Raw genomic sequence first — 25,419 nt, 5'->3', positions numbered from 1 at the left:
CTCAGAGGATGTGCCCATAGAATGTAAGCTCTGAAAGACCCAGCCAAGATGGAAAGATTCATAGGCAGCATGATAAGCAGTACATCTGTTGTATGAGGACCAAGTTAGCTTGGTTCAGGAAGGTTCATCATCTGTGAGTAGGTCATAGTTAATCACGTAAAACCACCTGTTAAGTCATGGACAGGGTTGTGCTTTCTATCACCACACTGATAAAATCACAATTTTTAAAAGTATTAAGATTTTTTAATTAGATCAATTGTTATTGCTATCTGTTGTTTTATATAGCCTGTTTCTCCTTTTGCCCTCTTCCCCTTCCAGAGAAACATTCCATGTAGCAAAGATTTTTTTAAACGAAAAAGAGGAAAAGAAGAGTACAATAAAACTGATCAATATATTGGGAAAAAACCTGATAACATATGCACTGTTCTACATTTGTGCCCCCCTTCTGCTCAGTAGTAGGGGGAGGTGAGTTCTCATATCTTGAAGTAAGATTATTTTAAGAACACTTCACATGTTTTGTAAAATATGTCATTATGTCAAGTATGTCAAAATGCTTTGCAGTTTTCTAAAGTGTTTTCTGGCTTGTTTTAGCCAAGGCTGTTGTAGTCCTATTTGCTTTGGGACTGGCCAAGAGAGATTAGAGAATAATAGGGAAGGGCTCTGTACTGATTGGTCAGTGACCATAACCATATTGTAGGTTGGTGAGATAGCAGTTTATCAGTCACTGATGATGTTGAGATGAGGCAGAAGCTGAAAAATTGGAGAATTCCACAGGGCAGTTTGCTGTACTTCAGAGTTTATTCCTCCCTTAAAGTGACTGGAGCCCTCCCATGACCTGAACAACAACTGCTAAGAAATACTAACCAGGGGCAGCTAGGTGGTGCAGTGAGTAGAGCACCCGCCCTGGAGTCAGGAGGACCTGAGTTCAAATTCGGCCTCAGACACTTCACACACACACACACACACACACACACAACTAGCCCTATGACTTTGGGCAAGTCACTTAACCTAATTACCCTCCAAAAAAAAAAGGCAAAAAATTAAAAAAATAATCTAAAAAAGTTAAAATAAAACAAATACTAACCACCACCACCACCACCACCAAGAAGTTACCCAAAAAGTTCCAACCCTCACAGCATTTTGAAAACACCTTGAATTTTGTTAAGACTTATAACTATATAGTTTCTTAGGTAAAGGTATTACAATATGTACTGTCTTTATGTACAAAATCTTTACGAAATGAACTTGTGAATAAATCTGCTAAGTTCCTGAAGGTAGTTGAAGGAGGCATTGCACACTGGAAAAAGCATGAAAGTAGGAGCCAGTCTTCTCTGATAGCTATTTGGGTGCCTTTGGGCAAATCACTTTAACTCTCTGGGCCTTCCCTTCCTGGTTTGTAAAATGGAGTCGTTGGGTTAGATAATGTCCAAGACCCTTTCTAACTCTAAAGTTTTGTTATTCCTTTAGCAGACTATCTCCTCTCCAGGGAAGAAAAGGAAAGTCAGTATATGCTTCCACAGGGACATAAAAGCATGCTTCCTGTACACTATATAGTTACTTGTCAAGTCAGATTCAACCTCTACCACTTAAGCAACCATCTTTCTCCAGGAAGACTACCTTGTGTAAAAATATACACTTAACAAACCTATCCCTCAGCCTGGAGTAGACATTGAGGGTAATTTTGTATAATTTTGCATTAAAAGAATATGAAGATTAGATATAAACCATTTCCATGGCCCAGAATTGAGGCTTCTTACCGGAATCCTGGAATCATCTTGGCAAAGCCAATAACCTTCTGGATGCTGTAACTGACCAGATCAGTCAGGTGGGGTAGCATGGAGAGCGGGGACAGGTCCAGGGTCACAGAGGGATCCTCGGAATCCTCACTTAGCACCAGGTTGGAAAAGGGCTCCATAGTGTCTGAGGTGAGGAAAGAAGATGCCTGGATCCTCATACTGTATCTGCTCATTTTATTATACAATCAGTCAATCAATAAACATTTATTAAGCCTCTATTTTGTACCAGGCACTGCACTAGGTATTGACACAAGTACAAAGAATGAAATAATCCTTCCTCATAAGGAGCTTACATTCTAAAAGGGAAGACAAATACATTTGTAAATCTACAAAAATATAAAGTGAATAAATCCAAATGTATTTTAATTCGTTAAATACAAGGTGGTTTGGGACTCAGTGAGGCAAAAGAAAGGAGGGAGTAAATTCCAGGCTTGTGGGAAGTAAATGAGACAGGGGATGGAGTGTCCTATGTAAGAAACAGAGGACAGTTTTGCTGGATAGCACAATGCAGGAGTCCAGTGAGGCTGAAAAGACAGGTTTGACCATTGAGGCCAGGTTTCAATGGGCAATAAAAGCTAAATGGAGGTGTTTATATGTTATTCTGGAGGCAATAGGAAGCCACTGGAATTAATTGAGCAGGGGAGTCACATGGGCAAATCTATATTTAGGGAGAATTGATCTCTCTCTCTCCCTTAAGCTCTGAGAACAGTTAGTCCCACAATACCTGGAGAAGTTATGTAGGGATCTGAAGTCAAGGAATCCCCTGAAAAACTGGGTGTATGCTCTGAAGATGATTTTGAGGAATGGATGCCTCCACCTTCATTCCCTCGTACTGGAGGCTGGAATGGAAAAAAAAATGCATCAATTTAAGTTTTCCAGGCCCATGTTTGTGCCTGTCTCTATGCACAGAGATAGCAGCAATGACTATAGGAAAAGAGGGTCCCTTGTTCCTTCTCTCTCTCGTGGAAGACTGAGTCTCTCCAGTGGGGGACACACTGCTCTTTGTCATGTCATAAATTTGCCAAATTGCTCTTCCTTGCTCCTCAAAGCCATGTCTGTACTTCAACAGTTTTTGGAGGGGGGGGGTAGGGTGAACCTGTCTCAGGCTAGCGGTCACATGTCAGTCCTACCCGGAACTGGCTGAAGTCTGAATAAGTAGGGTCATAGGTCTTGTGGTGAGCATCCAGCAGGGTAGTGATGATGTGCTGCTGCTCCTCGGAAAGCTTGGGCCTTAGACTGTCCTTCAGTGCCTCTTCCTCCTTCCGCTTCAGGATCATCTCCCTCTTCCTCTGGACCTCTTCATCTGTCAGGATGACTGTGGAACCCAGGGAAGGATGAGTTGGCCTTTGCACCCCATACCCTCCAATCCACCCTTGGGCCCACTCAGGTGCAAAGGATGCTTCAGGTCTTGCCTGTCCTCAAGACCTTTTGCCAGAATAAGTCCCTCTTGCCTTGAGTGCTTCGAGGCCATAAATTCAAGGGGAACTGAACTTTCTATGTAGAAAAGATGATGAAAACGAGTACATAGTCAAAGAATAAAAAGGGAGCATAAAACAGGAGATAGGAGAGCTAAGAGTGGAGGTGCCACTGTTCACCATTCAGTCATTCAATCAAGCAACAGGGAATGCTTAGAAGTTTACTGCTATGCTGGGCTCAAGTCACTGTGCTTACTTACTACGAGGGATCCCTCCCAACTATTGCCCACCTCTGCACTGAGTGACTTAACCCTCCTACAACACAGCTCCTTCCCTAGGCCAGATAGTCCTGGAATCTCTAGAAAACATTTCACACCTTGATTCTAGTGTTTCACAACGCTGAGTTCAGAAATTCTTATCTTCCCAATAACTTTTAGAGAAGATAGGAAATTGCTGGCCATTGACCCCTGCCCTTTCGGCAATTCGCTGTATGCACCTCAGCCCCCAGCCTATTGCATTCATATGCATTCGTGTGCATGTGCATAACACACACACACACACATGACTGGCTGACTTTCCAAGTGCTGAATGACTTCACTCATATACTCAGATCGTATGAGTAGAAAAAGGAAATCAGATCAGTAACTTCAATTCATCTCCTCTGATATCCTGACCTTTATCCCACTGGCTTTGACTAACTCTTTAAGGGATACTCTGTGTGGTGTTCCTTGTTAATACTATTGGTTGGGAAGGTAACGTTGGGAGGAGGAGGGCCTGACACAGGAACCAAATAAGGATGTTGCCTGGCAAAGGCATGCAGAATGCTGACAGCAGGAATGGGCACTGGGGCCCACAGCCTGTAGGTACTTGCTCTGTGTTTGTGCTGCCAGGGTATCTGCCTACAGAACTTGGGATTTGTTCAAGAGAAGGGAAAAGGAATCCCAAGTTGCAAAGAGAACAGGGTATTTGACAGGCTTTTGGAGTAAAAGACCCAGCAAACATTGGGTAGAGGATGGGATGACTAGTTGGGAAGTATCTTGGAAGTGGAAGAGGGACTGAACTACGGTTACAGGGACAGTTATAAATGGGAAATTGGTTGTAAAAAATAGTATTCTTTTCATACCCGACCCATCCAGTTCTGTGTAGAAGCTATGTTCAGACAATTGATTTACCTAATCCTGAAGGTGCCAAGCCTACCACAGAGTAAGGATGACTGCACGTAGCCCAAGAGATGAATTAGTATGGAAAAAAAGAGGGGAGAACCCTGGACAAGCATAACAAACATGACCCCAGATTGGGGAGTCCATGTTGCCTTGACTTGGGCAGAGATGGGTGGAATGGCAGAAATACCAATTACATATTCATAATCCTTCCTAGATGTTAGTATCCTCCTTTCCAAAAATACTGTATTTATTTTGTGCATATGTACACATCTATATAATATTTCCTTTCCTTTCCTTCTTTTCTTCTTTCCTCCCTCCTTTTCTCCCTCCCTCTTCTCCCTCTGTCCACATAGGGACTCATACCCTTACCTGTGGGTGCTCTGCCCAAAGGAATATAAATTTTGATCACTAAAACACCACAAGATATCTTAGGGTTTACTGGCTAGATTTCTTTTTTAAGGACCATGTCTTAAGCCCAGATCACTCAGGCTCTCACAGACTGGCCAACAATAGGTCCCAGCCCAAGTCTCATTTAGTCATGGTTCAGTGAGTCTAAATAGTAGTTGTTTCTATTCTGGCCAGAAACCCCAAAGGTATTCCCTTCCCAGATGGATTTTTTTTTTTGACTAGGTAAAAGAGGCCATTTTTGGCCTCACTTTTTATCTAGCCTTAATCACTGAACGGACAGTGCCTGAGACAAACTGAGACCTGGAGAAGACTTTAGTTTAAAAAGGCCCAGGTCTCCTACTGCATCCAGGGCCATCTCCAGTTGTCCTTATCTATATCTTGCCACTAGACTGGTGACCTTGCCTCACTTAAATCCAATTCACTTGCAAGTCAAGACACCACCTTCCCAATGTCATGGTTCTCTTTGAGGACTAAGGACAAATAACAATAACAACAATTTCCCTGATAGAATATAAGCTCCTTGAGGGCAAGAAGAATTACAAATGGGAAATCAGTGCTAAAAGATAGCATTCTTTTTCATACCCAACTCATTCAGGTTGGAGTAGAAGTCAAGCTCAGACAATTGACTCACCTAGCTCCAAAAGGTGCCAAACCTACCATAGAGAGTCACAATGAGGATGACTGCACATGGTCCAGGACATTGTTTATTGATTGCATTAATTTTTTTTATTGTTCAATATGATTCTATTATGTTGCTGCAAAACTGTTCTAAGATTTCTTTGGCATCAACTGTGGCTATGCAACTCTTTTTTCTATAGTTAGGACACCTCAAAAAATAACTACTGGCCCTAATTCTGCCCTCCAAGTTCAAGTAGGACAAGTCTATTCTCTCTTCCACATAAAAACCCTTCAAATATTTGACGTCAGAAATCATAGTTGCTTCAACTAGTCCTTATTTAGTTTGTTTTCCAGTCCTCTCCCCATTCTGGTCACCATCTTCTGGGGTTGCTCAAACTTACCAATGTCCTTGCTAAAATGTGGCACATGGAAATAAACACAAAATGTATGTCATCCAAGTAGAACATACTATGGTGGAGCCACTATATTCCAGCAATAATTTTTTTTTTAAAGCAATCGGGGTTAAGTAATTTGCTCAAGGTTACATGGCCAGTTATTTCTGGGTGTGGTGCTAAGTATCTGAGCTCAGGATTTGATCCCCAGGTCATCCCAACACTGGAGCCAGTGCTCTTACTCGCTGTGCTACCTGGCCGCCCCCAGCAATAAGTTTTGACTGATGTTTAAGATGACACTAACTTTTTTTTGGCTATCAAGTGAACTTCATGAAAAGATTCAGCCCATCTATAACATATATCAGAGATGTCATCATTATATCTTTAAGAGGCAATATAATCTTTAGAGACTAGCAGTTTAATTGTCATTCTGGAGAGATTATCTGTGTTGATAGCAAGGTACAACTGGAAAGAAGATGAAGAGCATAGAGAACTTTTTCCCTAAAAGAACTGTTTGAATTCATCTTTAAAAAAAAAGAATTCTTGAAAGACTTTAGCTGTTGTCTTAAGAAAGCTGGATGGTGTGACTATGTTTTAGAATTGAGCAGTCAGCAATTGTGTTTGGCTGTGCTCTTTCTCACAGCTGATACACTGAAAATAAATTTTGTCTTTGTTTTATTGTTTATGACACTGTTAATAAGTTGTACAACCAGTAACTTTTATAGTTATTTAAGCCTAGGAGATTAAGGGGTTTATTTATACAAAGCATTTACTTATGCTTATCAGAAAAAAGGTCCCTCCACTTTATTAAATAAATAATAATCATTTATATTTATTTATTTATTATCATTTATTTAGTAAACTGGGTTGAGGACTTAAGACTAATTGATTCATCAGTACAAGAGATGTTGCAATTTTAGTATTTAATGTAGAAATATCAGAACACACCCCTTGATTACTTTAGAACACAGGATGTGAAAATGAAAGAAGGAAAATAATCCAGTAGATAAAAGTAGAGAAAGGAGTGCTCATCTAGGCTACATGTGAGAGGATTGAGATGAAAAGTCTGTTAATATATAAAGTTCTTTAAATCTCTAAGTGCTACATAAATGTCAGCTGTTTTCTTTATTATTGGCTGCCATATCACACTGTTGAGTTTCATCCAAAGGTTTTTATCACATGAATTGTTTTCTAGACATATCTTACCCATTTTGTACTTACGTAATTGGTATTTTAAATCCAAGTGTAGGATCTTATTTTTATAACTATAACAATAGCTTCAATAGCCTCACCCACAACAACTTATGGATGGTGTTATAATATATTTAAGAAGGAATAGAATCTTAGGGAGATTGTCATTTTAGAGACTATTAACATGTTGAGAAAGTTGAATGGTGGCAGTATGTTTCTAGAGTTGACAATGAATTAACAATTGCACTTGATGGTTAGATGTGACTTTTCATACTGTAAAGTATTGGTTGTTGTATTTTTTTCTGAGGGGGTAAATTAAGGCAGTTGGGATTAAGTGACTTGCCCAAGGTCACACAGCTAGTAAGTGTCGAGTGTCTAAGGCTGGATTTGAACTCAGGTCCTCCTGACTCCAGGGCCAGTGATCTATTCATTGCGCCACCTAGCTGCCCCATTGCAAAGTATTATTGAAATATTTAAATATATTTTTGTAATTTTTTTATAATGTTAAAAAATAGAGAGTAACACTTGTGTTTATTTAATCCTATGAGATGAAGGGTTTTGAGAAAGAGAGAAAGCTTATAGGAAAAGAGGTTTTTCTAGTTTATCTCATAAACTAGGATGGGAGTTCAGAGATAATTAATTAACAAGAGTTGGTATTTCTTTTAATTAAGAGGAAATATTGGAATATACACCTTGGTTTTCTTAAATATGATGTAAATTAATAAGAAAATAAGTTAATAGCAATTAAAAAGAGGGGTGACTACTTAGCTTTGGCTACACATAGGGTGACTTCATTCCTAAACCTTGCTATATAACTATTAAATTTTGTCATCATGTTTATATCATTATTCTAACTTATTAGGATAGCTATAGATCTCAAATGTGTCATGCAATAATTAGATATATTTTCAAATTTTGTGTTTTTTTTAACAGCTGAATTTATGAATTCTAAATGATAAGGGCACAATGTTATACCAGTATTTTCCTGGGGTCATAGGACTTGGAGTTTATTTATCACCTCTTTCAATTCCTATGTGTCAGTTTCCTTATCTGTAAAATGAGGGGCTAATTGGCTTCTGAGGTTCTTTCTTTTTTTTTTTTTTTTAAGCAATCAGGGTTAAGTAACTTGCTCAAGATTACACGACCAGTTATTATTTCTGGGTGTGGTGCTGAGTATCCGAGCCCGGATTTGATCCAGGTCATCCCGACACTGGAGCCAGTGCTCTTACTAGCTGAGCCACCTGGCCGCCCCTAAGCAATTGGGGTTAAGTAACTTGCTCAAGGTTACACAGCCAGGTGTTTCTGGGTGGGTGCTAAGTGTCTGAGCCCGGGATTCGATCTCCAGGTCTTCTCAACACTGGGGCCGGTGCTCTTACTCGCTGTGCTACCTGGCCGCCCCGTGAGGTTCTTTCTTACTATATATCTCTATTCCTATGAACCTACTGCTAAAAATATTGAATGTAATTGGGCCAAGGATAGACTCCTGCTGTATTCCATTACTGACTACCCTTAAAGTGGGTATCAACCCATTAATACCCTTTTCACTTGTTCAACTAGTTTGGATCAACCAACTATACTATCATTCAGAATACATTTTTTTTCTTTCTTACATACAAGGGTATCATATGAGACTTTACCAATATGCCTTGCTGAAATCTCAGGATACCATGTATATGGCCCCTAATTTACCATTTCAGTAATCCTTTACTGTATTTCTGTTGTTTAGGGGTGATGTCAAGTCAAATAATCTGCTCATCTTTGTTTTTTTCCCCTTTCTTTTTCCTAAGAAGATCTCAAATATCTCTTTCGTTGAAAGATCATCTTTTTTCATTGACCCATTAGGGTGGGATTTTCAAAATATATTATTGAGCTTGAGAGCCTTTGCTTTTTGGAAGATATTATATTAATATTCTCTCCTTTGATTTCTCATGACTATGGGATAATTCTGGGCTATTTAAATTACTTTTTCTTTTTACATGAACAGTTGCAATTGGCTGCAAAAATCTGTTAGTGACATTTTGAAAATATTAGCACTAGATGTTTTGGAGTTTGAAATATGGGCTTCTTTTATTTTTCTGGTGATAATATGTATATTTGAGTGATTAAAGTTTTCATGTCTACACTCCAAAGTTCTGGACAGATTTTTGTTATTTTTCCTGTAATATCTTTTGATTTGTCATCTTCTTTTGGGAGACTTAGGATGTTTTAAGATATCTCTATACATCCTGTTTTCAAGGTCAGTTACTTTGACTTGTATAGGACTTATGTATGCTTTTAATTATGTTACCTTTTGCTTTTGGCAGAAAATTCTGCCGAATTTTCTTCCACTTCAGTATTTTTATTTTGTTTCAATTTTGTTATTCCTTCCTTCCAAGCCTCTACTTCTTTGGGGGGGACTTTCTACTGTATATTCATTGTTTCCTACTCTGCGGTTTATGTTTTATAAATCCTTCGCAGATATCTGATTACTTTCTTCTAATAATTTTATTTCTCTTTTGAGCTATTCTGTATACGCCACCCCCCCATTTAAACTTTGCAGAATCTCTTGACTCATTTTCCTTCAGAGTCTGTCTTCCTTGTGCTCTGACGGCTCTTGGAAGTTTAGTCATCCTTCCTTCTGTCTTTATGATCCTGTTGGTTTATTTATTTAAAAGCCAGGTTTTTATTCAGAATTTCTTCCTTGAACTTTGGTCTTTGGGTGTTTCTCTTGTATTCCTTGTCAGGTGCTTCTAGAACCCTTCCTCATTCTTGGCTTCTCCCCCTTCCACTGCTACACAGATTCCAAGCCTTGGTGGGCTTGCTGTCCTCTTTGTGCTAGGAGATGTGAGGTCCTCCTGGACTAGGTCCTTGCCTAAAGTAAATTTGGGTAGAGAGAACTGGCCCTAACTCAGTATCCACTGCCCTTTCCATAGTGGATAGAGCATTGGACCTGTAGTCAGGAAGACCAGAGTTCAAATCTGGTCTCAGACATTTATTAACTATGTGACCCTGGGCAGGTCATTTAACCACTGTCTGCATCAGTTTCCTTATCTGTGAAATGGGGATGATAACAACAGCACCCACCTCCCTAGGTTGTTGTGAGGATGAAATGAGATAATACTTGTCAAAAGCACTTTGCCAACTTTAAAGAGTTATTTAAATGTTAGCTATTTCCCACAGGTGGCAGAGCCTATGAGTCTGCACTGCATGTTGCACTGTCTCCATCTTCTGCCCCTTCTCCCCTTTCCTTGGCTGGGTAGAATTATAGTTTACTGCCTCTTGATGGGTGAAGTAGGCTGCAGCCTGAGTCATTGCCATGGGCACATAGATCCTCTATCGCCAGACTAAATCCTAAGCTTGTGAGTTTGTTTCTATGACTGGGGGAGTGAGGATAAAGGAAATTGAGACACTATTTCATTCCTCAGATATTATTTCACAAGGTTTTTACCACATGGGGTGTTTCTGTTCTATCTTGTATATTCAGCTTTAGTTATCCTATATTTCGTACATAATTCCTTTTTCTAAGATTTTTGGGTTGCTAAGGATTTCTGAAAACAACCATTTTGCTATCATGCTGGTCATGTGATCCTAGTTTTGTATTATTTATTATATGTATTGTTAATTTATATTTATTATATTATTTATTATTACATACAATATTTATAGATATTAAGTCACTCTCCCTATCTAACTTTGAAAACATCCAGCAGTCCTATACCACTTATCCAAACTTATACCTCCCTCTACCCAGGTTCTATCCTTTTCCTCAACCCATCCAAAATATCTTCCCTTTACTCTTTGCCTATTTAAATTCCACAGGTCATATGGAAGAGGGATCAGACTTGTTCTATTTGATTAGAGAGCATAGAACCAGAAATAAAGGATGGAAGTTACAAAGAAGCAAACTTAGGCTTGATATCAGGGAAAACTTCCTAAGAATGAGAGGTGTCCAAAAGTTGGCTGGGCTTCCTTGGGGCAGCTTTCCCTCTGTGGAAGCCAGATGACTTACCCACTTGTATATGTTATAGTAGGAATTCCTTTCAAGTATAGGTGGGACTAGATGGCTGCTGTGATCTCTCTCAACTCTATAATTCTCTGACAATTTGAGTTCATGTTCAGTTCCATGCTGTAACGAGGTCTTTAGATGAAAAAGTTCCTGAAGTCATTATTTAGTGACTGAATCTACTGAATGTATTAGTCATACATTCAATAGGAGCTATTTTAAAGTTTCCCATACTTCCTGCTATATACTGGCTACTTACAGGAGAACTGTCCATAGGCCATAAGCCACAAACTAACTGTGCCTTTCCTAGGACTCTAGGGTTTAGAGTGGACCTTTAAATATCCTGCCAAGGACTGGGGATAGCCTGAATTTAGGAAAAGCTATGGGCATGATATATGTCTTATGATGTATTATAACTGATTTTATGCAAAGACTGTACACAGCTGAGCATATTCTAGTTGCTTTGATGGGGATGGGGGGGCGGAGCCTTAATTCTATTATGCCAAGGTCATATGACTAAAGCTTAGTTAAATATAGTGTAGCCCGGGCTGGTTTGGACTTGTCCAGTTCACCTAAGATAGAGGTGCCTTTGAGAGGCCCTTGAAGCATGTTCTAACATAGAAGCTAATACCCTCTACTATGTGGGAATAATAGGGGATCAAACCTCCTTTGATTGGCTGCCTTCATCTTTAAAACTGGGGAGGCTAAGGCAATCTCTCTTTTTGGCTGCACTCTCTCTGTTTTGCTCTGCTCTTTATGGCAAGTCTTATCTACTTTGACCAAAGAGTGAAGATCACAGTTCACCCACAGCATGGGCACCATGAACTGAATCAGTGAGAAGGGAAGGATTTTTCTTCCCCTGCTCCCTCTCTTTTACCCCATCTCTAAGAAATGGGCATGGGGGTGTTGGTCTCTATTCTATGTTGTTTGTCCTTCTTTGTGACCCCCTCCCTCCACACACATATATCTTGCATGTGTTAGATAATCTGATCTTTCAGGTGCTAGAGGTGATCACCATGGTACAGGAGGATTCAGGAGATGGTGACTGGAGGTAATCACCATGGTACAGAAGGAGTCAAGAGATGGTGACTTTGGAGCCAGGATTGTACACAGGGTCTAGCATGGAAGACCTGAGAAGTCAGAGAAGCCATTCACTCAAGCCCGAAGGAGATTAGACTTGGAACTGGGATTGTGCTCTATATTGATAGGGCTAAGCTATGAACTTCTTATACCTTCCCCTTCCCTAGAGACAGAGGACATGGGGAGGGAGGGAGAGGATTATGCCCCTCCCCCATAATGTGGGAGTGAGTTTGTAAATTTATAATTATATCTTTTGAAATAAATATTTCTGTGTAAATTCTAATCTCTTAGTGGTTAATGGTACTGGGGTATAAGGGGATACCTTCACTGAGGGAAAACTATCAGTGGGGACTGGAGCCATTTGTAGAGAGCTTAGACTCTCAATCTCTTTAAAGGATACTGGAAAACCCCTGGGGGTCAAATGTAACCCACCTGTCTTGGAGTAGCAGGGGCCAGGGTAATATTGTGTTACAATAACTTAGTCAAATATATAAGGAGAAAGTGAAGGGTTTTTGTTGCTATTTGTTTATTTGTTTCTTACCAGTAAGAGGTTCAGAGCTGCCCTCATTTGGAAAACAAGTATATTTCCTAGACTCAAGAAGCTGTGGCCATGCAAAGAGTCAGAGCTGGAGTTTAGAAAGACACCCACACTCTCTGAGAACCACAGAGAACTTGGTGCTATCCAAGCATTCCTCCTCAGCAGGATAGTGTGTGTGCCACTGCCAGCCACCAGCTGAAAGTAGTATTTGCCCAGTGTCTGACCCTTCTTATTAACTAGGACCACATTAGTGACTAGCAACAGCATTGGTGTTTAAAAATATAAATGAGGGTTATTATTCTTATGTCATAGAGACTATAGTATAGTATAATGCTAAGAACTCTTTGAGATGCTACAGGAATTCTATGTGCTATTAGCACTATTAATAATAAAGTACTATATTTTGTAGATATAAATATGAAGTGCTAGGAAAAATATAAAGTACTATATTTTATAAAGAACTAAATAATTAGTACTATTAATAATAATAAAGAAGCATTTGTTACATAGAGAAATATTAATCTTTTTGGATGCATCTCAACAAGAATATAAGCTGTCTCCCACATCCAGAATGCTTTCCAACCTTACCTTGGCTTCCTTGAAGATTCGGCTTAAGTCCCACCTTCTGGAGGAAGTCTTTCCTAGTCCCCTTTGTTACCAGTGCCTTCCTATCCAGGATTACCTGGTGTCGGTGTTGCTACGTGCCTTATACATTCTTATATATGTGCATATTTCCTCTCCTAACAGAAGTAATATCCTTAGGTCTAGGGACTAGAACCCAAAACAATGAAATAGGGACTAATTTCATTATTGTCTCTGTAGTGCCAAGTACCTGATGGGCGTTTAGTACAAAATCCTATCGATCTAGCCAGGCTCAGCTCCATCTCCTTCAGAAAGTCTTCCTTCGCTCCTCCAGCTCAAACTGTTTTAAGTCCCAGTGGCACTTAGGGTCTGTTCTACATAATTTAGCTCTTAATTGCATTGCCTTGTTTTTGTTTTTGTCTCATCCAGCAATGCATGGGTATTTATTTCCTAACACCTGCGAGGTGTGTAAGGGGGGGGGGGGGAAGGAAAGTGTCACAAAGAAGATACAGTCTAGTTTCTTGTATGGTAATTTTGTGTTATCAACTATTCTTGGATTATAAAAGTTAATTACTGTAACAGAGTGACGCCTTCAGGAGTAACTGAAATGTGTAGGCTTTTTGTCCCTAGATTAAGGAGCTGCTGTATTTTTTGTTCTTTCATTAGTTTTGAAAAATAGTTTTCTAGTGTCTCCCCCCATTGTTTGACTGTTATGTCCCCCTGTTAGCATTTGCTTATGGTAGAACTTATGGTACCCCTAATTCTTTCGAATTGGCCACACCTATTCTGCTGTGAAATGGGAAGCCAACTAATCTTGGTAGAACTGTTTATAAACTAAGAGTAATCAGACCCTGAATAAGGAACTGAAGGACTTTTCTGTCTAAAGTAGGTATTTATAGCATGGACTTTGTGACATTATTTTGGCTACTCAGAGACTTTTTTTTCTTTTTTTTTAACTCCTAATTCTTGGCTAAGTTACAACTAATTGAAGTTACTAGATAAGTGAGTGACCTCTGGATAAGTGATGTGTTAATAGAAGGTCTCTCTGCCTTCATGTAGTTTGGAGCCAAGTTAGAGAAACAAAACACAGATGTGCAACAAGTTAAAGAACAATGCAAAGCTGAAACAGAAGTTCAAGATAAAAGTCTAAGAGATGTCACAAGTCAAGAGATGACTAATTGCGCAATGTACAAAGGTAATAGGTGGTATGAGAGTTCAGAGGTAAGACTGAGGACTGTCAACTGGGGGTAGTCTACAGAGATGATGGCATAGAGTTGGTGAGGGTGGATACTAAGGAGTATAACCAGGGCTTACAATGAGAAGAACAAGACACATGAACGTGAAAAGTTATACACTAGGACTGGGCAACCTAGTAGTGAAATAAGAGATATCCCAGCTGCAAAATCTAGATTGCAGTAACTGATAGTCTCAGACTAGGTGCATGAGTGAAAAGGAAAAAAAATCTTCAGCTTGGATACACAGACCTGGAAGTACCTAGAGATAAGAGGATGCCTGGCAGAAGTGCCTCGAGGTTACCTTAGCTGACAGCACCTGCCAAATGGAGACTGAGAAAGCTTCATCCAAAGCAGGTAAGGTGGCAACATTCATATTCCCCCTATCCTCAGCAACACTTCTTTCTTGGAATGACTGTAGAGTCTCCTTGCTTTGTGGCCCTGCTCTAGCCAGAAAAAGCCTAGGTTTTAGTGTGATGTAAACGCAGCCCTGAAGATTACAGATAAAGTCAGCCTGGACACAGTTGGATACATGGATACAACCACCAAGAGAGGCTGAGCTGGATTCCTCAGTACATGTCTGAGGGGTAGGGAGGAAGGGTAGAGTCTGTAGTCTACCATCTTCCCTTGTATATGCCCAAACCACCAAGAAGGAATACACCTCCTTCAGGTTCCAACATGCTTTCCTAGGCTGTTAAGGCAACAGTAGGCTATGGGCTGGAAGGGTCACTTAAGTTCTAATTGTTGGGTCACAGATCATACAGTCTCAAATAATTTTAAAGGTAAATGGGCTGAAACTAAACAGATTGTTTAGTTCAAATCCCTCACTTACTGATAAGGAAGTTGTGGCCCAAGGTGGCAATGAGAGACTAAGAGTAGAAACTTGGTCTCTTGATTCCTATTGGAATCTTGATCCAGTTATGTCTTCCCTGGGACTCTGGTCCCACAATAGGTGTCTCCTCCTAGGCTCACCTTATGTGAGTCAGATTCCCATCTCCCCATCCCCAAGATGGGGAGATCTGCCATAACCATCTGGGAACCCGGGTGCCACCCTTGGCACCTTTTGTCCAACTACCACATACTGGAGAGGAGGAGGATGTGGCAGAGTTCAGGAAGCTAAGAGTTCAGGAACTTGGGTTCCCTATGAAAAGCTTCTGCATGAATAAACAATGAAGCAAGGATAAGAACAGAAGTTGTAAAATCTAGTTAAGAACACAGGAGATCTTTGGTTAATGGTATAGTGCAAAGAGAAAAGGCTTTGGAGTCAGAGGACCTAGGTTCGAATCCCACCTCTGCTGTGTATTACCTGAATGACTTTTGGGTAAATCACTTAACTTTCCTGGACCTTTGGTTCCTCAGGTCTATAAAATAAGGTGGTTAAAACTAGATGGCCTCTGAGGTCCTCTAGTCCTGTGATTTCTTTTATCCTAAGAACTCAAGTCTTTGGACTTAGTGTTCTTTACATACTCTTAATATGCCACTTTCTTCAGTATATGGTCTTCATGTCCAGTATGCTCCCTATGCAGTAGATTCTTCCTAAATATTTGTTGATTGAATTAATAAATGGGAAAGTCCATAAGGCCACCCATACCTTCCTGCCCCCAGTTTCTTCAGGACAAACCCTTATCCTGGGTGGGGCAGGGTGCTGGCCTGAAAATCAGCGGGTCCAGACCTGATGTGTTCTCTGCAGAGGCGAAAATGAACCACTGCCTAGAAATGTCTTTAAGGAATTTAAAGTGTCAGCTGGAGACCAGGAACTAAGGGCTAGGAATAAGGATCCGTTTTTTATATACTAGAGCATGAGACTGGTGTCATAGATGAAGACTTTAGTTCTTCTCTTTGCCCCCACAGTGAGAGGGATTTTTTTTTTTCCTTCACTGAAGGAAACTCCCAAGGCCCAGGTTCTGTTATGTGACTGTTCTTGGCACACCTCCCTGTCTCATTTGTCCAAATCTACTGTAGCCAGGGAGCCCTCCATAGCTACATCTCAGAGACTCTGGCCTCACAGGTTCCTTTCCTCTTGTTTTTATCCAAGCCTTTCTTTGAGGCAAGGCAAGGACTCCATCTTCAGGTGACCAGGGGAGGAGGTAGCATGGGCAGAAGAGGCAGCAATAATCCTAGGGTGGCAAATAAAGAAAGCCGGGGCAGAACCACTCACCATACCCTAGGCCAGGGGGAGCAGAAATGGGATGCCTTAGAAGGCTATGTTCAATTTAATTTCCTGATTTGGTTAAAAAACAACTAGGCCTACAGCTCAAAGGCAAAGTCCAGGGGTTATTTTTAACTCTGAACCAGATTCCATCATCTCTTCATGTCTTTCATCTTGGTCCTCACCTGCACCCCGAGAACAGCTCTAAGGAGTCCCTTGACAGAGTTATAACCTCTCCGTTTCCTAAGTTTAGGCTACCCTCCAAGATTTCCCTTAGCTTAGCTCCTGAAATTCTCTGCAGTCTCTCCTTCCATAGTTTCTTCAAGGAGCCAGCCCTCAGGCACTCAGTTGAGTTCAGAAAGTATGAGTCATTGTAAAGGGCAGGATTAGCCAGACCCAAAGATGACTTCTTTGGGATTTTTCAGGCCTTTCAAGCCAGAGGGTGATGCCTCCCTACTGCCTCTGACCTTCTTTTAATTCTTTGTAGTCTTTTATCCCAAGGCCTAGACCCAGAGGACAGTTAGGCTCCTAGAACTCAGTCCCTTGTATGTAGGATCTAGGAAATAGTCAGACTTGTAGTGACCAACTCCCGGGTGGAAACTTGGACACAGGGGTGTTGTCAGACTGAGCCCTTCAAATGAGGGACACCATGGACAGCAGCAACCCAGCTCCCCGACTTATCCCAGAGCTCAAACTAGATACACCCCACTGGCAGTGGCTGGAATGAAACTAGGAGCTAGAATTGCTTTCCAAGCCTCTTCCCGTGGGTTCTGATTTCATAGCTCTACATGCTTAACTTAACCTTCTGTTATTTTTCACCGTATGTCCCCTCAAGGACTCACATTCTTTCATCATGCCGATGTCCACACAGCGCTTCAGTCGGCAGGCTTGGCAGTGACGCCGATTGTCCTTGGTGATGCGGCAGTCACCATTGAAGGGACAAGTGAATAGAGCCTTCCGTTTCATGCTCCTCCTGCCAAGAGATGAATTAGGGAATGGCTGAACAAGTTGTGGTATATGATTATGATGGAATACTACTGTGCTGTAAGAAATGATGAGGTCAATGATCTTATGAAAACATAGAAATGGCAGACATGATCCTGTTATCACCCACTAACAAGGCCTCCAAAATTGCCAGTGGAGAATCGAGCTCTCTGCATTGGAGATTTGCACAGACAGTGGGAAAGAATCACTGTCCTCTTACTTCAGATTCTTACTAGCTGTGTGATCCTGGGCAAGGCACTTAACAAATGTCTACCTCAGTTTCTTCACCTATAAAATGGGGATAATAGAAGAACCTACCTCATAAGGTTATTGTGGGGATTAAATGAAATGATATGTGTAAAGTACATTGAAAAACCTTCAAGCTCTATATAAATGCTAGCTATAATAATTATTATTATACAAGTATTATTATCCTCGTTTTATAGACAAGGAAACAGAGAAGTGAATTTCACAACCAGAAGTGGAACTCAGGTATTTTGTCTTTCTCCTCTATGCTGACTAGCACTGGTGCCATGGAAGTCTAATGGAATGGGGCGAATATTGCTGTAGCCATGGGATATGGGCTCAAGTCCTGGCTCCAATATTTATTAAGTATATAATCCTGGACAAATCACTTGACATCTCCAAACCTGTTTCCTCATCTATCAAACAGTTAGACACTACCTACCTCACAGAATTGTTGTGAAGAAAGCAATAAATAAAAATGAGTTATTATTTCTATTAATTACAGCACACTCTAGGGTCAAAAGGAAGAACATGGAGAACTATATCTAAAGAGAAGATTAGGAAAAAAAAGTTGTAGAAGAGACCTATCCATGGTCTCTTTCAAAACTGACTTTGCCTTGGAAGCCTGTATAACTGGTTTATAGAGCATCCACTGCTGATAGTCTAGAGAAAAAAGGAAAGGAAGTAGGACTGGATAGAAAAATTGCTGGATTTTGAATCAGAGGACCTGGATTTGAATCCTTGCTCTGCCTCTATTATGGCCAAGAATAATTTACTTAACCTCTCTGGGTCTCAGTTTCCTCATCTGTAAAATGAATGAAGCTATTACAAAGTAGAAAAATCACTGGTTTTGGAGTCAGAAAACCTAGATATAAATCTCATCTCTGACACTTTATTACATATATGACCTTAGAAAAGTCACTTAAATCTCTCTGGACCCCAGTTTGCCCATCAGTAAAATGAGGGGCTTGGACTAGGTGTCCTCTGATGTTCCTTTCAGTTTTAAATCTATGGTCCTTTGAAAATGGAGGGCTAGCACTAAATCCAATAAGAACTAGACTTATGATATCCTTGGTACAGAGAACTCCCAGGTGAGGAAACTCCACCTACCAATGCAGCTTGTCATCTTCTTTGCAGCCTAGAGTCTTAGAGAATTTCCTGGACTAGCTCAGAATCATACAACAATCATACAACCAGCATGAGACTCAGACCCAGGCTTCCAAGCTGGCTCACCACCTTTTTTCTCATACTCCATGACAGTTCTGTGAGATGGGGGCTACCAGTATTATCCTATGCTCTAAAGGCTGGCCAGCTGTAAATTTAGAATCTAGCTCCAAATCTATATGCTTACATCCTAACTAGACCATATTTGCTTTAGAATAAGAACTCAATCTCATCCATTTCCATGGCTTTAATTTTTCCTTCATTTTCTTTTTTTTTTTTTGACAAGTTATGAATTTGTCTTAGTTTGTCCACACACAAACCAGGCTATTGAGGTAACTTCAGTGTTTCCATAGTCCAGGTGCTGGGGATAGCAGTGAATGTCCCAGTTCCCTGTAGTTCAAAGAATCAGATTTAGAACAGAAAGGGTTCAAAAGTCATCTTGTCCAATTCCCTCATTTTACAAATAAGGAAACTGAGGCTTTGAGATGTGAAGTGACTCATTATGGCCACATAGCTAGTAAATGTCTGAGGCTCAGAAAGATTAAATGGCTATGATCACATGGTGAAGGTTTCCCTTACAAATTGGTATTCTAGACACATGGATTCTCAGAGGCCCCAATCTCAATTCCTTTGTTACAACACCAGGAGTCTTGCCCCCACCCAGCCTAGACTGAATCAGCTGACACACCCTGCCCTACCCCAGTCTCTGAAATCCATGGCCATTGTCCAGCAATAACATTCCTTTGAGATTATGAGCATTATAGTTCATCTGCCATCCACTACTACCCCTATGGGTAGGTAGACTCCTACCATCTGTTACTTTCCCTGTCCTGGTATTGCTGAATCAATGCTTCCTATGAGCAAACTATCCCTGAGCTCTACTGCTTGGTCTCTCATCTTTCTTCCTCAGCCCTCCACATCATTCCATTGCATTCTCTGGTATTCCCATAACATAGGGAACAAGCTTCCCTTAATTCTGAACTTTTTCTTTTCATATTCCTTCCATCCCTTGCTCTCACTGAGACTTGGTTTTCACCAGATGACATTGTATCCATGGCCATCCTTTCTACCACATGCCTTCTTTGCTTTCACTCACCCTTCCCCTACCTCCAACACACACAGTGGTTCTGGATGGGGAGTATGGAATAAACCTTGCTCCCTGCTGTCACTTCCAGGCCCCTTTTTTTTTGCTTTTTTGGAGGGCAATTGGGGTTAAGTGACTCACCCAAAGTCACATGGCCTGTAAGTGTGTCAAGTGTCTGAGGCTGGATTTGAACTCAGGTCCTCCTGACTCCAGGGCCAGTGTGCCATTCACTGCGCCACCTAGCCGCCCCTTCCAGGCCCTTTCTTCACTGCCACTGCTTGGTAATCTGTCCTACTTTGAATTTCACTCTTTTTATCCTATACAGTTCAAGGTGGCTTGCTGTGTACCAGCCCCCAAACCATTTTTGTTATTTTTGAGGTTCTCAGCACCTAGGTTACCCACTTCCTCTTCTCCCCAACCCCTGTATTTACCAGAAAACTTTAACATTCATGCAGATGCTCTCTCAAGTTCCCTAAATTTCCAATTCCACTGTCTCCCTACCTCAGCCTACCTTAGTCAGACACAGAGATGATCATATCTTGGATGTTAGTCGTGGAAAACACCAAATTTTCCACTTTTTAATAAAAAATTCTGGCATTACTTTAGCTGACTGTAACTTATCATTCCATCTTTCCCTATGCTTCACCTCTCCTAAACCTATTCTTCATCCTCATCTCAAACTTCAATCCTTCTCTGACTCCTCTTTCTTCCCTTTCTGATCTCCTTATAGTGTCCCCCACTCTCAAATTCCTCATTCCTTTGTCCTTTTCTTCTCATCACATGCCAAACTTCTGTGCTGGATTACTCTCACCATCTTACTCCTCCACTCCTACTCACAGTCAGAGCTAGAGAAAGTCACACAACCATAATGATAGGGTATATTATAAATTCATGTTCATCAGTTTCAACTGGACCCTCCTTGCAGCAAGGCATTCCTTCCTCATCATGACCATGTCTCACAGAAGCCATTACAAATCTTCTCTTTTCTCCTCAAGCTTCCCATACCTTCTTCTTCTGCCCTCTCAACTGAGAAGCCCCACTCCTACCTTACTGTAAAAATGGAGAACTTTCACCATCATAAGTTCCAATTTCTTCCCTTTCCTTCATCTCAAAACCTCATGCCATAATCCTTCAGCATTCATGATTTTTCCCCCAAATCCCTCTTTCAAACTTTCCTGTTTCTGCCAAAGACACCACCATTCTTCTCATCCCTCAGGTTTGTAATCTCAGAATTGTCCTCTACTTTTCACTCTCTATCACTCCACAAACCCAATAATTTGCTGAATCTTGATGTTTCTACCTCTGCAACATTTCTTGAATGTGACCCCTTCTTCCTACTCACCGAAACACTGCCTTATGAGGGCCTGAACCTCATTGCTTCTCACTTAGTGTAATGGCCTTCTAATTGGCCTCCTTGATTCAAAACTATTCCCATTCCAATCCTTTTTCCACTCAACTGCCAAAGTGATTTTTCTAAATCACCGGTCTGACCATTGTAATGGAAATGTAAATTTTAAAGATCTTCCCTGCCCCTAGGCTAATGTGCACCTGGAGCCTGGGGTGGGAGGCTTGTTTTTCAGTGGATACTTCTTGATTGGCCAGTGGGTCAATAAGGTTGTTACATTCTCTGAGCCAGGAGAAGGCTGTATAGGCCCTGATGTGTAGCTTTGTTTTGGGACTCACTTTGAGAAGTGTTTTGTGATTTGATCTGAATTCTGGGAAGCCGTTGTTGAGAGTCCCCCGGCTTTGAAAAACCCAGAATGTGGAAACCCAGATGTTGACTGGGTATGGATGTAATGGTTGGACAGTTTGGAAATCTGTCTACTTGATGTTTCTGTCTTGATAATTATGCCTGTATATTTTGAGGTTCAGGGTGCTGACCTTTTTGCCCTGAACAAGGTAAACGATATATGGTCTGACTGATTAAAGTAAGCTTGTTAACCCATTTTGAGTTGCTTTCCTTTAACAAAGCAGATCCAAGAACCTATATGGGCGGCAAACCCTGAGGACGCTTGGGGTGCTTGCTGCTACAACCATATAACTCTACTTCTCAATTTCTCCAGTGGCTCCCTATTACCTCTCAGATAAAATACGAAATCCTCTGTTTAGCTTTTAAAGCCTTTCACAATCTAGCCTCAATATATATTTCAAATCCCATTATACATTACTCCCTTTCCTACATTCCATGATCCAGCTAAACTGGCTATCTCTAGGTTCCTAATGTACTACAATCATCTCCTGTCTCCTCTCATTTGCAATGGCTACTCCCTATTCCTGAATGTATTCTTCTTTTTTCCCTCCCTTCTCTCCTTCTTTTTCCCCAGATTCCTTCTCTTCATTTAAGATATAGCTTAAAGTACTACCTTTTACACAGTAGCCTTCTCTGAACCCATCCCCTTTATTTATTATGTAATATATTCATATATATATTTTACTGGTATGTTATAAATGTATTTATATAGTGTATATTAGTATTACATGTGAATATATAATATGTAACATATTTATATGGCATATTAATATGGTTTATAAGCATCTTGTTTACTATATAATATATTAATATATGTAAACATATTTTATTATGCCACAAATATGTTTATGTTATATATTTAAATATATTCACATATATGAATATATTAGAGAATAAATAGAATTTGGGAAAGGCTATATGTATTGTTGTTTTGCAGTCATTTCAGTCATGTCTGACTATTTGTGACATGATTAAGCGACTTGACCAGGGTCACACAGTTAGTAAGTGATTGAGGCCAAATTTGAACTCAGGTCTTCCTGACGCCAGGCCCAGGGCTCTAATCATTGTGCAACCTAGCTGCCCCAGGCTGTGTGTAGAAGTTGATGTTTATGTATATGTGCGTGTCTATCTATCTATCTATCTATCTATCTATCTATCTATCTATCTATCATCTATCTATCTATCTATCCATCTCTTTATCTCTACCTCTATCTATCTACCTATTCATATATATATATATATATATTTATGTAAAATGGCTGAAGGTTTAGCAAGGAAACATCACTAAGAGGGACTTCACCATCACTGGTCCTACACTTCTAGGAAGCTTGAGACTTCTGGGTCTGATTTCAGGTCCTACTCTACCAGTCATATCTAACTATCCTTTCTCTTGGGAGATCAGTAGAGATCTATTCAGACTATTCAGACATTGTTCCCTTTGCATCCATGCCTTGGGGCATAATTTATTATAGTCCCCATAGAAGGTTACCATCCAGAACCAACATGGCATCCCAGAAATAGTCAGGGGGCAGTTAAATATTAGGGATCGAAAGGAAAGGTTCCATTACTATAAGAAGGAGAAGGTGTTGGTTTTGATATGCCTTGACTCCTTTGGGATTCCTTCTCATATTACCCAAGGAACCCAGTAATAGATCCAGAGTTGCAATAAGAGCCAGGTTTACAGGTCATTATTTTGCTTTATATCCAGCCTTGATATTGCAACTTGTTTAGACCCAAAACCTAAACCCTTCTGGAAAAGACTATATGTAGGACAGGTACTCTGCTTGTCTGAAGGGACAGAGTAGACCTTTAGACCCTAAGACTCAAGTATCCCTGCTATAATTCACTAGACAGAGGAAAGGTTGGTAGTCTTCAGGGCCTTTAACACCTGTAGGAGAGATCCTTACCAGCATAAACATACCCCATATATTCTAGATCCAGGATCAAATATTCATCAGGTGGGCTTTGTCTACAATGTAATTTTGGGTTTTAGAGAAATTCCATTCCCTAGATTGAGGCATTCAAAACTGGGATGACCTTGGAGGTGGTGTGTTCCCCATCTCACAATCTTCAAGCAAAGGCTAAATAACCACTTGTTAGTTATGGTGTAGAGGGGATTCTTATTTAGATATGGGTTAGACTGGGTCCCAGAGATCACTTTCAAATCAGGGATCTTGTGATTCTGTGAAACTGGTTTCTTGCTGTATTGCCCCTCTGGGCAAGGGAACAGGAATTGATGTCCAGTTTCTCTCTCCCACTAAGAGGTTCTTGGCACTTCAGTGATCATTCCAGATGTACTGAGCCCCCTGAAATTATCCATTACATTGTATCTGTTCTCCTCCCTACAAATAAGCAGATTGACCAAAGCACTGAAAGGCTGATTTCTTTTTCTAGCTACTTCCATAAGCTCTTCAGTATGGTCTCTAGACTCTAGAGCAGGGGTTCTTGACGTATTTTTGTGTGTATCATGGACCCCTTTGGCATTTTGGTCTAATGAAGGCTATAGACCCCTTTTTAGCATTATGTTTCTAAATGCACAAAACACATAATAATTTTTTTTCCAAAAGGAAACAAGTTGATGGACCCTAGGTTAAGAAATCCAGCTCTAAGGTATGTTTCTGTTATATCTTCAGAGACATGGAAACCAAAAACACCAGGTATCCTGTTATTTTCCAGAACTCAAATGGCAACTCCATAGACATTTACTAGGTTCTTAATGTGCTTAAGTTTCCTCATCTGTAAAACAGTTACCTACCTCCCAGACAGTGTGAGGATAAAATGAGATCATATTTGTAAAGTGCTTAACAAACCTTAAAGTGAAATATAAATGCTGGTTATTATTGTTATTATCATCACAAAAGTACTTCTCAAGCAAAATTTACAAGGTTTCCCAAAGTAGAGACTGACCTCTCTCCCTCCAGACCAGAGACCCTAAATAGTTCTCCATCAGTAGCAGTCAGGCACTCCAAAATCCTCTGCTGACAGAGGTTGTTGAGTCCCTCTCCACATCTCTAGGAAGAATAGAACATCTTCTAACCCTATTATGTAAGATTTCCAGGAAGAGGAAATTCTGTGACCTTCCTCATTTTCCTTACTACCAGGAAGCTCTTTGTTTTCTGTGCTTAACTTTGTGCTCCTTTGCTACAGCTTAAATTTCTTCTTGTTCTGTACTTGTTGAAGATGGACAATAAGTAATTTCCAATTACCAATTAGACAATATAGGAAAAGGATCTCTGATGAGGAAAGGCAGTAGAAGGGTTAAAGCTGGGACAACAAAGGCCAAATCTCCCGCTAACATTTTCTTCCCATTTTAATGGGCTGAGTTAGATACAAAACAAACAAACAAAAAACTTCCTGCACATTTCAGAAGTTTTTTTCTTTTAATTTCATAAATAATATAGTGACTAATTGTCTCCCTAAAGACAGAGCCAGAGAAAACACTGAATTGAAGCTAGACATTGAGCTTAGGTAGGAAGAATGTAACTCTTGGGGACATGAGAAACTCAAATGAGTTTGCTATATGATATAAAGAACACTGGACTGAAAGTCGGGAAACCTGCATTCTAATAGCAGCTCTGTCACCAACCAGCTATATGACCTTGGACAAGTCTAACTTCAGTTTCCTCATCTGTCAAATGGAAGGTT

General features: G+C 40.4%; 1 protein-coding gene across 1 annotated transcript in view; it reads right to left on the bottom strand.

The window, feature by feature from the left end:
* Positions 1-25,419, bottom strand: part of VDR (vitamin D receptor) — a 60,001-nt gene that overhangs the window by 12,099 nt on the left and 22,483 nt on the right. Inside the window, exons 4-7 of the mRNA XM_069092681.1 lie at positions 17,389-17,519; positions 2,927-3,111; positions 2,521-2,635; positions 1,758-1,920 (exon numbers count right to left, since the gene is read on the bottom strand). Coding sequence (XP_068948782.1) covers positions 1,758-1,920; positions 2,521-2,635; positions 2,927-3,111; positions 17,389-17,519 — 594 coding nt within the window. The remainder of the gene's footprint in view (positions 1-1,757; positions 1,921-2,520; positions 2,636-2,926; positions 3,112-17,388; positions 17,520-25,419) is intronic.

The sequence above is a fragment of the Petaurus breviceps genome, unplaced genomic scaffold, assembly GCF_028583685.1.
Source record: "Petaurus breviceps papuanus isolate PSGF00001 unplaced genomic scaffold, PetGlider_PUasm1.0 191, whole genome shotgun sequence".
In the NCBI taxonomy this organism is placed as follows: domain Eukaryota; kingdom Metazoa; phylum Chordata; class Mammalia; order Diprotodontia; family Petauridae; genus Petaurus; species Petaurus breviceps.
Note: the sequence above shows the minus strand (reverse complement) of the source record. Positions and strands in the feature narration are given on the sequence as shown.